Source organism: Lindgomyces ingoldianus (genome assembly GCF_010093535.1).
Source record: "Lindgomyces ingoldianus strain ATCC 200398 unplaced genomic scaffold BDR25scaffold_7, whole genome shotgun sequence".
NCBI lineage: Eukaryota > Fungi > Ascomycota > Dothideomycetes > Pleosporales > Lindgomycetaceae > Lindgomyces > Lindgomyces ingoldianus.
Window position 1 is genome coordinate 1,526,939 of NW_022985168.1, and position 17,389 is coordinate 1,544,327.

The window sequence follows — 17,389 nt, forward strand, 5'->3', positions numbered from 1 at the left end:
CAACATGGCGTTTGGTGGGAAAACTCAACATTCCATTCGAGAAAACAGGACGCATAAGGAGGGTTTCATTTTAGGGGTACAAAAGATCTGGCGATGACGGCAAGGTCTGAGACGTCTTGGCACGATAGGTAGGCATGATGTTCGCGCGTCGAGTACCAAGGTACATTACACTAGGAGGCAAGGGGATGAGAATATCATCTGAGAGATCTGGAGCGGTTTGAAGCATGTAATGTTTACAAGGGCGTGGCTTGCGAATCCTCATTAGCTGGATGAGGGCGATTTCGTTTTAGACGGCCTCCCTGCTTTGCTTTGATTATAGGGCGAGTTCCGGGTGGTGTAGCTGTGAATAGCATAGAGGCGTTTGAGAAGTGATTGTGCCGAAGAAGCAACGCCCGGACGGCGGCGACTGCGCGAATTGAGCGGGCCTGTCAGCAACGGAGGATGAAAGGGTTTTCTTGCACCCATCCATCTGCAGGTGTACGAAGACTGCATGCTGGTGAGACAGGACCGTCGCCCCTCTCTCCAGGTGTTCTTGGGCCTGCTTGGTTGGCCGTGCAGCGTTGGGTGCTCAGGGGCCAGTGCATGTTGGCGGTGAGCTTAGCGAGCCTATCCCCGGTCGCGGAAACTTGGTGAAAGTCGGGCGGACGTCCGTGTTCCACCATCACTGATTGACACCACGACTGTGGACTGCTAAATTATTCTCCTCTCAACTTCTAGACCTACACTCTCTCCTGGATGCCCTGACACTGCCACTCTTCCTTCACCGGATGCGGACTTTTATGCCATCGACGGCGGCATCTACATAGTGAGCTGGAGTTGAGACGAGGTGCTTTTCTTTACCGCTGGTTTGAATAGCTGAAAGGGAGGTCCCTGGACCGTTGGCTCCCACCCCATCAACGGCCACGACAGAGACAGCAACGGCGACGGCGACAGACGATATGGCCCACATTTACGACGTTGGAACGCGGGCATGGCAGCCGGACCCGACCGACGGCTGGGTGGCCTCTGAGGTCACTGACAAGAAGGTGGAGGGGGACAAGGTGAAGCTGTTCTTCAAGCTTCAGAATGGCGAGGTACGTTTCCGGTGGCTGCTGTGGGCTTTCTATCTTCTGAGGAGGACTATGCTGATGCCCGTGGACGCAGACCAAAACAGTGCAGACTACCATTGCCGCCATCCGGGACGGCAACGACCCGAATCTCCCGCCGTTGATGAACCCGGCGATGCTCGAAGCCAGCGATGACCTTACCAATCTGTCGCATTTGAATGAGCCGGCTGGTAGGACCCACTCCTCCCTCCTTTTCTGGAGCTACACTGACATGTCGGCGTAGTGCTCCAGGCGATCAAGCTGCGATATGCGCAGAAGGAGATTTACACTTACTCGGGTATTGTCCTGATTGCCACGAACCCCTTCGCGAGGGTGGACTCGTTGTATGTGCCTGGAATGGTGCAGGTCTATGCGGGAAAACAGAGATCCTATGGTGCCCCGCATCTGTTTGCCATTGCGGAGGAAGCTTTCGCGTACGTGCATCCCCCCTCCACCTCGGTTGCTAGTGTGCATAGAGTTCGGAGATACAGTATATCTTGAAGAGAATGAAGCTGACACAGGCACAGAGACATGCTCCGCGACCAGAAGAACCAGACCATTGTCGTATCTGGAGAGTCTGGAGCTGGTAAGACCGTCAGCGCCAAATACATCATGCGATATTTTGCAACGCGAGAATCCCCGGATAGTCCCGGCAAGCGGTCAAGAGGCCGCGCAGACGCCATGAGCGAGACAGAAGAACAGATTTTGGCTACCAATCCCATCATGGAGGCTTTTGGTAACGCCAAGACCACTAGGAACGACAACTCTTCCCGATTCGGTAAATACATTGAGATCATGTTCAACAAGCGAACAGACATCATCGGCGCAAAGATTAGAACATATTTGCTCGAACGGTCGAGATTGGTGTTTCAGCCACTCAAGGAGAGAAATTACCACATCTTCTACCAGCTAATTGCGGGTGCCACAGATCAGGAGCGCCAGGAGTGGAGTCTGAAACCAGTTGAGGAGTTTGAATACCTCAACCAGGGCAGTTCGCCGACGATTGCTGGTGTTGATGACAAGGCGGAATTCGACGCTACACGGAAATCTCTGACAACAATTGGAGTGTCTACGGATACTCAGCAACAAATTTTCCGCCTCCTTGCGGCCCTGTTACATCTGGGAGATGTAAAGATTACTGCGACTCGAACAGACTCCGCCCTCGATCCCGCAGAGCCGGCCCTCGTCAAGGCATGTGGGCTGCTCGGAATTAACCCAGCCAACTTTGCGAAATGGACTGTGAAGAAGCAACTGATTACAAGAGGCGAGAAGATTATGTCAAATTTGACCCAACAGCAGGCCGTAGTTGTTCGGGACTCAGTCGCCAAATTTATTTATTCGAGTCTGTTTGATTGGTTGGTCGACATAACCAACCACAGCCTTGCCACAGAAGAGGTTATCAGCCACGCCACCTCGTTCATTGGTGTACTCGATATTTACGGTTTCGAGCATTTTGCAAAGAACTCATTCGAGCAGTTCTGTATCAACTATGCGAACGAAAAACTGCAACAAGAGTTCAACCAGCACGTTTTTAAGCTCGAGCAAGAGGAGTATCTCCGGGAACAGATCGACTGGACATTTATCGACTTTTCCGACAACCAACCTTGTATTGACCTTATTGAAGGCAAGCTCGGTGTTTTGTCGCTACTTGATGAAGAATCGCGTCTCCCCATGGGTTCGGATGAGCAGTTCGTGACCAAGCTTCACCATAATTTCGCCGCAGACAAGCAGAAGTTTTATAAGAAGCCTCGCTTTGGAAAATCTGCGTTTACTGTCTGCCATTACGCTGTGGATGTCACCTATGAATCCGATGGATTTATAGAAAAGAACAGAGACACCGTGCCGGATGAGCACATGGAGGTCCTCAAGGGCTCCTCCAATAAGTTCCTTGGGGAAGTCTTGCAGGTTGCTGCATCGATTAGGGAGAAGGAGACTGCCGCCACTGCATCAGCGAGGCCAGGTGCTGCCATGGCTGCGGGACGCAGGATCGCTGTGAACCGGAAACCGACTCTTGGAGGCATTTTCAAGTCTTCTCTGATCGAGCTGATGTCAACTATCAACTCGACTGACGTCCACTACATCCGATGTATCAAGCCGAACGAGGGTAAGGAGGCGTGGAAGTTCGAAGGCCCCATGGTTCTCAGCCAGCTCCGAGCTTGTGGTGTTCTAGAGACTGTGCGAATCAGTTGTGCGGGTTATCCCACAAGATGGACGTACGAGGAATTCGCCTTACGATACTACATGCTGGTGCCATCCTCACACTGGACTCCCGAGATCCGTGATATGGCGAAGCAGATTCTTCGGAGAGCTTTGGGGGCAGGCAAGAATGACGGAACCGACAAGTACCAGATGGGTCTCACCAAGATCTTCTTTCGTGCTGGTATGCTTGCTTTCCTTGAGAACCTGCGAACTGCCAGACTTAACGACGCCGCAATCATGATCCAAAAAAATCTTCGGTGCAAGTATTATCGACGCAAGTATCTCGAAACACGCGCTTCGATCATTGCTTTGCAATCCTTGGCTCGCGGTTACATCGAAAGAGAACGTGCGGAAGAGGCCAGGCAAGTCAAGGCCGCGACCACCATCCAGCGTATCTGGCGTGGCACCAAGGATCGGAGAGCATTCCACGTCATCCGCAACTCCGTCATCTTGTTCCAGGCCACAGCAAAGGGACACTTGCTTCGCAAAAACCTTATGGATACTCGCCTCGGCAATGCCGCCAGAATTATACAGCGCAACTGGCGACAGCAAAGGCAACTCCGATCCTGGAGGCAGTACAGGAGAAAGATTGTCATCATACAGAGTCTCTACAGAGGAAAGAAGGCTCGTGTCGAATACAAGTCTCTTCGCGAGGAAGCCCGCGATCTCAAGCAGATCTCCTACAAGCTGGAGAACAAGGTCGTCGAGCTTACACAGTCTTTGGGTACGATGAAGGCTCAAAACAAGGCCCTGCAGAACCAAGTCGACAACTACGAAGGCCAGATCAAGTCATACAAGGAGCGGAGTCGTGCACTCGAGACCCGGCAAAAGGAGCTTCAGGCGGAAGCCAACCAGGCTGGTATCACGGCTGCCAAATTGAGCGCCATGGAAACCGAGTTCAAGAAGCTGCAGACCAATTACGACGAGAGCACCGCCAAGATGCGTCACTTGCAGGAGGAAGAGAAGCAGCTCCGCGACTCGCTCAAGAGGACTACGGAGGAACTCGACTCGGCCAAGAGGAGGAGCAATGTCACGGAGACAGAGAAGATGTCTCTTCGACAACAGCTAGCCGATCTGCAAGACCAGGTCGAGATGCTCAAGCGGTCAGGACCGATCAATGGCGAGATGACGAACGGCCACGGACCAATTGGCGGCCCAATTATGGGCGCCAGCAGCTTGATCAAACTCGTGTCTTCGAAGAAGCCAAAGCGGCGCAGTGCTGGCCCCGACACCCGCGACTTGGATCGCTTCAGTTCTTCATACAGCCCGCGACCCGTGTCGATGGCTATTGGATCTACCATCCACCGACAGAACCTCTCTGGCTCTACGTTCAACCCTAACATGGATACTATTGAGCTTGAGCTTGAAAACATCCTTGCTGATGAAGACATGCTGAATGATGAAGTCACACTCGGTCTCATCAAGAATCTCAAGATCCCATCCCCCACCACCACTCCACCACCTACCGATAAGGAAGTTCTGTTCCCCGCTTACCTCATCAACCTTGTCACCTCTGAGATGTGGAACAATGGCTTCGTCAAGGAGTCCGAGCGCTTCCTTGCCAATGTCATGCAATCGATTCAGCAAGAGGTTATGCAGCACGACGGCGACGAGGCAATCAACCCTGGCGCTTTCTGGCTGTCCAATGTCCATGAGATGCTATCTTTTGTCTTCCTCGCTGAAGACTGGTATGAGCAGCAGAAGACCGACAACTACGAATATGACAGGTTGTTGGAGATTGTCAAGCACGACTTGGAGAGTCTTGAGTTCAACATCTATCATACCTGGATGAAGGTGCTTAAGAAGAAGCTGCATAAGATGATTGTTCCCGCAATTATCGAGTCGCAGTCGCTACCAGGCTTTGTCACGAACGAGAGCAACCGGTTCCTTGGCAAGCTACTCCAGACTAACAACGCCCCGGCCTTTAGCATGGACAACCTGCTCAGCCTGCTGAACAATGTTTACAAGGCGATGAAGGCTTACTACCTCGAGGACACGATCATCACTCAGACAGTCACCGAGTTGCTAAGGCTCGTTGGCGTCACAGCCTTCAATGATCTCTTGATGAGGAGAAACTTCCTCTCCTGGAAACGCGGTCTTCAAATCAACTACAACATCACCCGCATCGAAGAATGGTGCAAGTCACATGACATGCCTGAAGGTACTCTCCAGCTTGAGCACTTGATGCAGGCAACCAAGCTTCTCCAGCTCAAGAAGGCCACGCTCAACGACATCGAGATCATCCAGGATATCTGCTGGATGCTGTCACCTAACCAGATCCAGAAGTTGCTGAATCAGTATCTTGTCGCGGACTACGAGCAACCCATTAACGGCGAGATTATGAAAGCGGTAGCGTCGAGAGTGACGGAGAAGAGCGATGTTTTGCTGCTCACAGCTGTGGATATGGAAGATTCGGGCCCGTATGAGATTGCGGAACCGAGAGTTATCTCAGCGTTGGAAACCTATACACCTTCTTGTAAGTCTGATCTGATCTATACTGACTGCTCTTGGAGTGGTAGGGATTGTAACTAATTTAGGGGAAATAGGGCTTCAAACTCCTAGACTTAAGCGCCTCGCGGAAATTGTGAGTCAGCAAGCTATCGCGCAGCAGGAGAAACTGGAATATGAGCAGACTAACGGCGATGAGAATGGGTTGGGGATGAACGGTCATGAGGCTATGATTGAGGAAGAAGTAGCTGCGTAGAGAGAGCATCAAGATTCCTTGTTTTTGAATGGACGGGACTGGGGTGGGTTGAGCGCAGTATTTTCTATTTTAGACGTCTAAACATGAGAGATGATCAAAACCTGATGAGCTTCCGAAGCTGGAGTCGGGGCTGTAGTGTAGGCTAGGCCAGTCTATAGTTTCCGCATTAAGTGAGGAGGGGGTGGGTAGGGTACGCAGGCATGATGTTGGGTATGTAATGTGGAAATGTCTTTGACTTGTTTGAACTCTTTTGTGGTTCTGGGAGGTTGAGTGGAGATTCTTTTTGTTAACTTCAATACCTGATTGTGGTAAGGGTATCGTTTGGAACACCTTTTGACGAGGAAGAGCTTTGTGGGAAAGGCTTGTTTGTGCATAATTTTGGGTGTGTGTCTGTAGGGAGGCAGTTTTTTTTTTAATGAATTTGAATGCGGGACGGTCGAGTGATTTATCTGCTTATGTCCTGTTGACTTTGTGAATTAGAAACTATCACATCAAATGAAGGACTGTATTGCGGAGAATGCATCCTTGGATTAGTTCGCATAGCAACCTCCTTTGACCTATTTGGTAAGTCACCGGGGATTCTACCTCGCCGTAACATTATTGTAAAGCCATAAGTCTTCACATCGCTCATCCACAATTCTCCAGTGAGTCAATTAGTCTGACAGGTTTAAGCGGAAGGGAATTAGCGGTAAGGATTGAAGGAGTGGGGGAATCAAGGGCTTAGTTCGAATCCCTTTACCCTTTGTTTGTGCCTCTTTTGCTACAAAGCTACTCGAAGCACATTTATGAACCGGCAGTTGGGGGAAAGGCTAGAACTTCACTGCGCTTACCGTCGAGTGAAGTCATAAACCGAAGAATAGGCGAAGATAACAAATACCGAATTCAAGACGTGGTCCTTGCTTACTGTCCTTCAGCCCCGAGAGCCATGCATCAAGCCTCGTAAATGGAAGCATTTGCCATATTCTGGCTCCTGCCTAAATAGCTGATGATATTGCTCCTCCGGCCTCTCCTCCAGGCTCTTCGAGAAAAACTCTCTCTGGTATGTATTCCTTACTGTCGCTCTCGTATTTAAATTTACATTTTCTCTAAAGTCTCTGAGTGTCAATACCAGTGAATAGGATCCCGAACAAAGCTATAAGTGCCAATACCCCCGATAAGAAAGGTATGAGCTCCTGGCTCGTGCTGAACTTGCACTCTGGAGTAAGTTCATCGAGCAAATAAGATATTAGTAATACGAAAGCGGAGCATTTTGTCGTGCTAGTCGATGGAGATTCCGTTGCAAATATCGCGCTTTTGTAGAGAAATATAGAACAAGTTTTGCACGCACCTTAGATTGAAATGGCACCCGACAATTGCGGCACTGGCTGATGCTATACTGACCATCGAATGATAAGAATGGGGAGCGGTACCTAAGAAGTAGTTAATGGAATACCTAAATTACCCTTTTATGAGACCAATAGCGAGCCCGGCAATAGTTCTATTAGATTGAAGATTTCGTGCAACTGTATTATTAGAAACAAAAAAAAGCATCTATACCTCTTGAGGGGACAAGGCTGAAACTTGGGCGGGGTATCCTGCTGTTCAGCGGGATGATGCGGTGTCGAGGTTAATCGCTCATCCTTGTTTCTGTCCAAAGGGTTGGATGGCATGCATTGGCCTGTCTAAATCTCGTAAAGGTTCGGGCATTCGGAGGGTAGGTCCTAGATTTGACGGAAGGCGCAAAGGCGGCGTTTCCACTTCATGCCCCCCGTTGGTGGGCATTTTCCTCGGCTCACTGAGACCGCCCGCTGGTGCCCTATAAGGTTAACTGTGTTGGCTGCCCCTAAACTTCTCGTCCTTCATGCTACCGTCTCACACCCCAGGGTATTTTTAGCCTTGCAAGGAGCATGCTTTATGAGAGAATTCTTGTGGACTGAGGGTCTAAGGAGTTATGTGATTTATATTGTACTGCAGGACGCCAAGCCTATGGTTGATGGGGCTAGCTAGGGTAAAGACTCAGGATTGCAGTATTTACTTCCATTTCCCATGATGGCGTTGGTGATAATGGAAGCCTAGCACCTGTGACAGTGCTATGCATGCTAAGGGGTGGCGGCCGATCACCTTTGCCCGTATCTGTGCCCGCGCTTAAGAACGATCAATAGTTGGCGTTTCCCAGAGACTGAACGCTTTGTATGACAGAACCATTGCACTACTCATGAACCCCAGCATGCCTCAGATGAAGTGGTAGCATATGTGGAGGTGCATCCATATGAATAGATAGGGGTAGAGGTGGGTGGAGATAGAGAGCTTCATGGAGGACAAGAAAAGACAGTGCTAGCCTGATAGGTTAGTGTAATTCGTTTGAGTAGCGAGAGTGAATAGTTCCATAATTTGCTGGTAGCCAGCCAGCCTCAAACATGAACCAAATCTCAACCAGTTCCGCAATACAAGTGATAGCTTATTAGGGCGCTACTATTCATCTATCATCCTACCTGACACCTCCAGCATCCCCCAGGAGTTATCTGAGATGGACTTGGATAAATATGGGCAGTATGGATAACTCAAAAGTGTCAATGCATGTCTTCATCCGTTGGATAGGCAACCTCATCGACTCCAGATTGTTGTATGCTACAAGTAATGCCGGGTTGCCACTCAAAAAAGTACCAAAGTTCTAAATGCATAGACCGAAGATGGAGAGGAATTCGAAATAACTCAAGCAGATGTGTTGCCTTCTCCAAGGCCTCCTAAGAGTAGACCAAGAGAGATTAGATAGTAAGCAGGAGCTAGCATAGGTGCGAAACGGTCGGAATTCATGGCGTTCTAACGAGCAGTGTAGACTTAGTGCTTTCCTGAGGCAGGGGGTATTTGATGCATGATTTGAGTGACGGTGATGCAGGTACGTGAGCGGGCAGCTCTAAGGGATGCAAATGTGGTCACAGTCAAATGGGTTGTGCGTTTATGCCCGGGTGGTTTCTGTGGACGATGTGCACGAAAACGATTCACGAGCTGTGTGTTGCCGTGAATGTCCGCGTGAGAGGGGCATCTTTTGGGCGGTGTGGTAGTCTTGGCGTGGCTTGTAAGCATGATTTCCGTTTTCGGTCTTCAACATCCGGCTGAACCCCATCACACTTCCTTCACTTCAGCCTTCCATCGTGCGCTTCTGCCTGCATCACTGTCTCATATATTGACGAAGACCCTCACCACGATTGATCTCTATCCTATGACATACCTAAGACGATGCGTCGTCATCGTAGGAAAAGTGGATTGCTAAACCCTTGGTTCTGAGAGAGCCGCGTAGCGCTAAGCCACGGCTTGCTCAGCAAGCAACCTACTTAGTTGACGTTTGGTCTCTGCGACTATTCACAGGCGTAGGCGGCGATACAAGACAAGCAGTTTGCGTACGTCTTGGATTGAAACCCCGTTTGCGACCCTTCACCCTCCTTCTGGAAATCGGTTTTGGAGCTGAGGTCATGGCCAACACGGAGTTGCTGGATTGTCCTCTTTGCGCTTTCTCAGTGCTCCAATCTGACAACTATGTCCTGCAATTGCATTTCGAACAAGTCCACACCTCAGACTCTCCCTTCCAGATTCAAAATGACCCGGAGCCGCTACCGCCAGCATTGCCAGCAAGGCCTTCCTCGAACCAACCTAAACACGTGGGCTCAGACACACCTTCCGAAGACGAAGACGAAAACAGTGTTCTTTGCCCAGAGCCCGACTGTGGCGAGCTTGTTCTCCTCACCGACTTCAACGATCATCTCGACTTGCACGCCGCAGAAACATTATCATTTGACGAGGCTACCGGAACGTATCATCATCACAAACGACCATCATCAGACAATATGCAGGCTTTAACCCATTCAAATCACCATACAGGAGCTTCGAAACAATCATTCCTAGAGCAGAACTTCAACACGGCTTTACCGGACGCTCTGAGAAGAAATGATGACAGTGGACGCAAGTTGAAAAAGAAAATCAGAGGTAGGGGTGACTCTAGTGGCAGTGAGAAGAGTACGCTTGCCAGAAGTATTCTCAGCTTCAATCCGTTTGCGAAGCAGAGTAAGATCGTGAAGCCGCCACCTAGCAGCATTCGCCTTGGCGTAAGTCATCACCCTCCTTTATCTACTTGTTTGTATATTAACGGTATCCTAGAGGGCTGAACTTGGTCCCCATGCCTGGGAAGACCGCATGCCCAGGTGGCTACATGATCAGCTTGCAGCCGGTCCTAAGGTTATTCTTGTCAACAAGATCGGTCGAGATGGCCGCCTCATCAAGCAAGAGGTAGTGCAGAACGAGACTCCGGGAGTCATTCCTATTCTCGCTCAGCTGTCGGCGCTGGATCGTTCTGTTAGGGAAGCTTATTACTGCCATCCATCGACTCTCCATGTCGGCAAGACACCAAAAGAAGGTGGCTTTTGCGGTTACCGCAATATTCAGATGCTCATATCCTACATTCAAGGTGCTCATGCTCAAGGGTATGAGGATTTCACCGGACGTACACCAGGCATCTTGAGGCTTCAAGACCTTATTGAAAGGGCTTGGGACAAGGGTATCAATGAGATCGGGCGTGCTCAGACCGGTGGTATCCGCGATACCAGGAAGTACATTGGTACTCCAGAGGTGCGCTTCTCATTGCCCCTTCCCTTAATGCCAACTACTGACACGGCTACAGGCACAAGCGCTCTTTCTTAGTTCCCAAATTGACTGCGGGGTCGAGATGTTTAGTGACTCGCCCGACGGCCAAGTCGAAGCCCACGAGCTTCTCCTCCTCGCTGTCGAGAGATACTTCGCGCAAGCCGCCGTCGACGACGGTTCGAATGTCCACAAAACGCTTCTTCCACCCATCTATCTCCAACAACCAGGCCATTCACTCACCATCGTTGGCTTCGAGCGCCGCAAGGACGGCAGCTGCAACTTGATGATATTTGATCCTATGTATAACACTAGCCCGGCTATGCATCGACTGATTGGTCGCAAGAATATCCGGAATAGTCGACCTGAGGTTCTTTATGCATATCGGAGGGTAGGGAAGCAACTGAGGAGGCATGCTGCTTTTGAGATTCTTATGTGAGTGTATCTGCATATCATTGATTTTTGCGTGGGCTGACTGGGGATTAGGCTCACAGCACATCCGCCTCTGTTCCCGGCTTGGGATGTATGAGAATCATCCTCTACGCCCAAATCCGCTTCACTTGATTACATAGATACCCAGTTCCATCTGCTATCTAGACCAGTATAGTCTTAATGAGCTCATGCCAATTCTCACGAACACACCTACGTTTCCTAAGCACATCATTTGGTTCACTCTTTTGCTAAAATGTGTCATACTAGGTCCTCCGCCAGTTCCCTGACTGCCGCTACCTCTATGTCTTCTTCCGCTCCCGTACTCTCGGCTACGACGTTTACCCCGAAGACCACTTCCTACGCAATTTCCCCTGGCAACAGTATGGCGGCCTCTGGGTGGTTGATGACGCCCGCTTCGCCCGATCTGACAAAATCAATCCGCTTACGGCCCAAGCACTTCGTCGACTCACTAGCGAAGGATCCTCTTCTGGATATGGATCTGGATCTTCGAGACACGATAGCATGTTCTCTGGCGGAGGCGAATCTTTCAACAGTGGGTCGTTCAGTCATTCGTCTGGAGGTCCGAGGGGAATGCGAAGTGGAGCGTCTACCAGACACACATCCTTCATGTCCTCTTTTGACGGCACACTGCCTATTGCGTCCACGCCCATCAAACAAGAACTTAATGCCCTTAACCACGCCCTCGACATGCTTGGAATGCACACGGCGCAACCCCTCACCCAACCAATGCCAACTCGCCTCCAACCACCAGTACTTTCCATTCAAACTGGTTTCGGGAGAAAAGTCCCCGGTTACCCGACTCCCATTTCCCCAACCTCCAGCGCAAAGGCTTGGTACCCGTCCCCTTTATCTGATGCCGGAAGCGGCATCGTGACGCCTCGAGCCGGAAGTCCAATGAGCATCGACGGGTCGGAGGTGTGTGGGCCAGCTCATCTGTGCCTGTCTCATTCGTATGAATCCTACAGCTCGCAACTTTATCAGACCGTCCCTGGTACTGTGAACGCAAAAGGCCAGGTTAAAGATTCCGGATGTAACGCGCCTGGTTGTCGCAACCGAACGGCTGGGCAGGAATTTGGTCATGGTCAAGATCAAGCATACCGCGTTCGTAACTCATCGTCGACTTCCTCGGGCGCAACAATCAGTCCCACGAGTCCTCCCCGCACCGTCTCCCCACGAACAGCGATGTTGAAGAATATGGTCGGCAAACAAACTTCCGCATCACCGAAAATCTTCCCACAGAAAACCTCTCTCTTCACAACCATCCCCTCACAATCCCTTTCCTCACCACCATACTCCCCACCCTCATCTGTCCCCAGCTCAACTTCCAACCCCAACTCCATCCAGTCCCTCCCCTCCAATCCCTCCATCCAAATCTCTAATGGAACAGAGACATCGCACGTCTCGCCCATCTCTCCAGCCGGCACAATGCTATCGTATACCTCCAACCGCGCCCCAGACTCGGGGCTTTTGGCTGTGAAGCCATTATCGGAAGATCAAGTTGCGGAATACCGTTTTTGGAGACCGTGTGGGAGGAGGAGTTGTGCGTTTGGGTGTGGGAGCAAGGATGTTGGGGAATGGGGGGCAGCGAGAAGGTTATTTAAGGGGGAGGAGGAGGTTGTGGATGATGAGGGGTTTGGGAAGGGTGAGAGTGAAGGGCAGGAGGGTGAGGATGAAGGCGGGAAGGGGGGGAATATTGATGAGGAGAGGGATATGCGTGCTTCCGGAGAGAACTGATGGGCAAATGTGGTCGATGTTTGTGTGTGTTTCATTCCGGGGCGTGTATTCCGTCTCAGGAACCGACCACCCGATGGCGTCTTGCGTGGTTGTGGGTCTTGGATTCATTTCTGTTTTTGCGTGGCTTTGGATGGGATGCGTCATCATTCTTGCATTACACATGCTGTTAGTTCAGGTTCTTTGGGTCTTTTTTGTAGCATGACTGGCCGGCGTTTGGTGTTTTTCTTCTTATTTTGCTGGATTCAATTCATTAAGTCACCCTCTTTCTTATCCCATCTCGTGTCTCGCTCTCTTTATAATTCATTGGCAAATTGTAATTGTGGTTGTGCTTATTCGTTGTGTAGATGTAGCTTGGTGCGTGTGGAGGTATTGCTACTATGACCTGTAACCTGGTACTTACGTGTTCTTGATGGCATCGTCTTCTTCCCCTTCCTCTATCATAATAGTATAATGGAATTCAACTCAACAGAGAGATTCGTATGTAGTTAATAGTCTCCGTAATTTTGGTAGGAGGTTTGACTATTTAACTAACGTCCCTCCCTGCCGAGACACCCTCCACGCTGAGACAGATAAAGGGTACTCTAGTTAACTTTCAGTAACTTGATTTTAGCGCACACGTTAGTATATATCACAATTCTATATAAGTTGTATACTATAGCTATTCTAAAATATATAAGGCTTCTCCTGCTAAAAAATTACATTTGTAATATTGTCTTTGCGCTTAAGTAATAACGTACTTCACAGGCGAGTTGCTCACACACCTAAGTTGCTTACTTTTACTAAGACCCTACTAAACTACCCTTTCTACACTAATGCATTCCCTATAACACTACTTAAACGCGCTAAAAGAATGTTAGATATAGCTTATGCTCTAAGCTTTTAAATAAGACATAAAACTCTTAAAAAAAATGTGCTACAGCTATATATAAAGTTTTATAAAAAATAATAAATAACTATAGCACTAGATAACCTTTATAAGCTAATTTTACAGCTAAATTATAAAGGCTAGGTAATAAAAAGAAGTAGGTAATTATTAAGACTATACTTAAGCTATATACATAAGGAATTTCCTTTTAGATAGCATTTATAGCTAATATAGCTAATTTTTTACGCGCTAAGCGTAATCTAGGCTATATTTATATAAACTAGCCTAGTATATTTATAAAGTGTTATTTAAAGCTTAAAGTAAAGTTTTAAGCATAAGTATAGTTAAAAGATATTTAGCTAATTATAAACTCTGTTTTACTAAAGTTGTACATGTTATTATTTTAGATGCTATACTTAGCTTTAATATTTTTTATAAGGCTAAACCTGCTCTAAATTACTTTAAGACTTTTATAAAAAGCTCTTTTATAGTTATACTTATGCTTAAATGTTACTTTAAGCTCTAAATAACACTTTATAAATGTACTAGGCTAGTTTATATAAACATAGCCTAGATTATGCTTAGCATGTAAAGAATTAGCTATATTAGCTATAAATACTATTTAAGGGGAAATTTCTTACGCATATAGCTTAAGTATAGTCTTAATAATTACCTGCTTTTTTTTATTACCTAGCCTTTATAATTTAGCTATAAAATTAGCTTATAAAAGTTATTTAGTGCTATAGTTATTTATTATTTTTTATAAGACTTTATATATAGCTGTAGCATGTTTTTTTAAGAGTTTTATATCTTATTTAAAAGCTTAGAGTATAAGCTATATCTAATGTTCTTTTAGCGCGTCTAAGTAGTGTTGTAGGGAATGCATTAGTATAGGAAGGGTAGTTTAGTAGGGTCTTAGTAAAAGTAAGCAACTTAGGTGTGTAAGCAACTTGCCTGTGAAGTACGTTAAAGAACTTTCTTTATATAAAACAATACTGCTTTGCTACAGTAACACTATTAAGCTGTTACTACTTATAATACTTATATAGGTATTTTATCTACACCTAAGAAGCCTATAATGTTCTAATAAGTTTTCGTTAGTCTTGTGTCTATTATTGCGCATGAATTTATACAGGTTGCCGTCCTAATTAGTACCTCTAATAAGACGAATCACTAATCCTAGCTACTGAAAGACAGCTATAATTTTATTACATTGTAATCGACTTACACCGGCCGCCAAGCAGGCTCGTGGTTGTCACACCTGTGGCTGTGCGAAGCCTTAGCAAGCTAGCCAGCCTAAACCTCGCAGCTTTGCGATCCAACTCAACCTTAGCTGCTTTCTGCCTCCCAGTCAACCATTCACCCTGCTAGCGGTGGCGACATCAAGTGCTAAATCACTTTGACTACTAGATTTTAACTCACAAGCATGCATACGCGGCTGGACTCTTTGCGCATATCCACAAGCGGTCCGCCGCGCTAAACATATTGAGCTCGTTCATGTTATTGTGGGGCGGCTGTGTCCGAGGTATGAACAGGGACCGCAACTAGCTCTGAAGGTAGCCGAATCTGACGAGGATGCTTGGCTCATCAATATATATATGTCTCTTGTAAAACCGATACGCAATAAGATTAAATATCCATTCACGATATCCCTGCTATGCTGCAGTGCGGCTATCTTCAACCTTTGCCAAGACATTGTAATATTCGTTTCCTGCTCAGGCCAAGACATACACAGCCTTCTGGTTTCGCTGCTGCCTAATCGTTCAGATCTCCTTCAAATCGTTCACTCAAAAGGCTATTGCCTCAAACCGTCATCATTGGTATGGGTAATTGAACTTACTTTGTTGAGCATAGAGGCCTACACCCGTAAGTCGCATAATAGTACTGCTGTCAGTCATAACTCTAACCATCACAGCACTGTCCATACATCTCCACGGCAACACAGTACCCGTTCCCAAAATATATTTGCCAAAGATCGCAAATGGCCCGTTTTAAATACAAGCCAATAGATCTCGGAGGTCCTTCCTTTCGCCTTATTCGTCTTTTCAAAGGGGAAGATGGACCGATTCAGTGCGAATTGTTCGATGCATGGCTTCATGATGCAGAAGAAATTATGGAGTACGAAGCTTTGTCGTACACATGGGGGGGTACAGAGAAGCCGTACGAAGTAGAGATTAATAAGAAGAGAATGTCGGTCACGGACAACTTGTCTCTAGCACTACGACATCTGCGTTACCAACATCAAGACCGGATTCTATGGATTGACGCAATCTGCATTGATCAGGAAAATGATAAAGAGCGGGGACATCAAGTGCAACAGATGGCGTCCATCTATAAAAGAGCTGAACGGGTTATTATCTGGTTGGGCGGAGCCACTGCTGAGACAGATCTGATCTTGCGTTTTATGAATCGACTAGAGGAAGAGCGTATTAAACATGCATGCAACAAGTGGAAATCCTCAGACAAGAGGTGGTCGGACATATGGTCGTCTGTTCAGCCATTACTGGGTGATGTACAGGATGACCTGATGTTTCGACAGCGTAAGGGTCTAGCGTCCCTCTTAGGTCGGTCCTGGTTCAGGAGAGTTTGGATTATACAAGAAGTTGCCAACGCACGGGCGGCCGAAGTTGTGTGTGGCACCAAGTCAGTCTCAGCGCGCATCTTTGCTCTCATTCCATCTTTAGTAGGGATGACTCCAGATGTCCATTGCCAAGCTGTCTTGGATATAATGCCAGGTTCTTCTCGGAACAACTCTTGGTGGAGTCAAAAGCGCGACCTTCACACATTACTGCTCAAATTCAACGCAAGCGAGGCTTCCGACCCGAGAGATATTATCTATGCGTTGCTTGGTATATCATCAGATGGGCATAATACGGACACCCTAGTACCAAACTATGAGAAGTCTGTACAGGAAGCTATTTGCGACACTATTTCCTTCTTACTTCACTACCACGACTGTGAAAGTCCTATAAATTGCTTACCGCGGTGGACATTAGCCGAGTTTCTGCAGAATTTGGAATCACTCAGCAATGCAGTTTTCGATTGGGCAATAGAGGGGAGCCATCGGGGTATAGTGGAGTTGCTAATGCACCGTGAAGATGTGGATGTGAACTGGAAGGGTAAGTCTGGCCGGCCACCTCTATGGAGGACAGCAGACAGAGGAGATAAGGTGATAGTGAAGCTACTGTTGGAGCACAACGACATTGATGCTGACTGGAAGGATAGCAGCGGCCAGACGCCGCTATGGAGGGCGGCAGACGGAGGGTATGAGGAGGTCGTGAAGCTACTGATGGAACACAACGATGTTAACCTAAACTCAAGGGATAGTAGCAACCAGACACCACTACGGAGGGCGGCAGACAGAGGACATGAGGCGGTAGTGAAGCTACTGTTGGAACACAACGATGTCAATGCCGAACCAAAGGATAACAGCGGCCAGACGCCGCTATGGAGGGCGGCAAATGGAGGGCATAGGGCAGTGGTGAAGCTATTGCTGGAACGCGACGATGTCGACCCGAACTCGAAAGATAGTAGCGGCCAGACGCCACTATGGAGGGCAGCAGACGGAGGGCATGAGGCGGTGGTGAAACTACTGCTGGAACACAACGATATCAATGCCGAACCCAAGGATAGAAGCGGCCAAACGCCGTTATGGAGGGCGGCAGACGGAGGGCATGAGGCGGCAGTGAAGCTACTGCTAGAACGCAACGATGTTAACCCAAATTGGAAGGATAGTAG

At 48.2% G+C, this 17,389-nt stretch overlaps 4 protein-coding genes across 4 annotated transcripts; 3 read left to right on the top strand and 1 right to left on the bottom strand.

Moving 5' to 3' along the window:
- Positions 1-233: 233 nt before the first annotated feature.
- BDR25DRAFT_351918 (uncharacterized protein) lies at positions 234-894 on the bottom strand (the record flags this gene model as incomplete). The annotated part of the gene is made up of 5 exons (XM_033694936.1): positions 234-425; positions 462-606; positions 647-664; positions 724-774; positions 803-894. The coding sequence occupies 5 exons, from the start codon at positions 892-894 to the stop codon at positions 234-236; spliced, it is 498 nt and encodes a 165-aa protein (XP_033551219.1).
- Positions 659-6,438, top strand: BDR25DRAFT_281319 (myosin-2). The gene is made up of 5 exons (XM_033687881.1): positions 659-1,073; positions 1,144-1,276; positions 1,330-1,519; positions 1,613-5,760; positions 5,831-6,438. The coding sequence occupies exons 1-5, from the start codon at positions 939-941 to the stop codon at positions 5,986-5,988; spliced, it is 4,764 nt and encodes a 1,587-aa protein (XP_033551220.1). The 5' UTR covers positions 659-938; the 3' UTR covers positions 5,989-6,438.
- A 2,662-nt stretch (positions 6,439-9,100) lies between these two features.
- BDR25DRAFT_332444 (DUF1671-domain-containing protein) lies at positions 9,101-12,786 on the top strand (the record flags this gene model as incomplete). Its single annotated transcript, XM_033692751.1, has 5 exons — positions 9,101-10,067; positions 10,120-10,587; positions 10,640-11,034; positions 11,086-11,122; positions 11,299-12,786. The coding sequence occupies exons 1-5, from the start codon at positions 9,438-9,440 to the stop codon at positions 12,784-12,786; spliced, it is 3,018 nt and encodes a 1,005-aa protein (XP_033551221.1). The 5' UTR covers positions 9,101-9,437.
- A 2,619-nt stretch (positions 12,787-15,405) lies between these two features.
- On the top strand, positions 15,406-17,266 carry BDR25DRAFT_121681 (HET-domain-containing protein). Its single transcript, XM_033683711.1, has 4 exons — positions 15,406-15,517; positions 15,567-16,820; positions 16,877-16,915; positions 17,221-17,266. The coding sequence occupies exons 2-4, from the start codon at positions 15,633-15,635 to the stop codon at positions 17,236-17,238; spliced, it is 1,245 nt and encodes a 414-aa protein (XP_033551222.1). The 5' UTR covers positions 15,406-15,517; positions 15,567-15,632; the 3' UTR covers positions 17,239-17,266.
- The last annotated feature ends 123 nt before the right edge of the window (positions 17,267-17,389 follow it).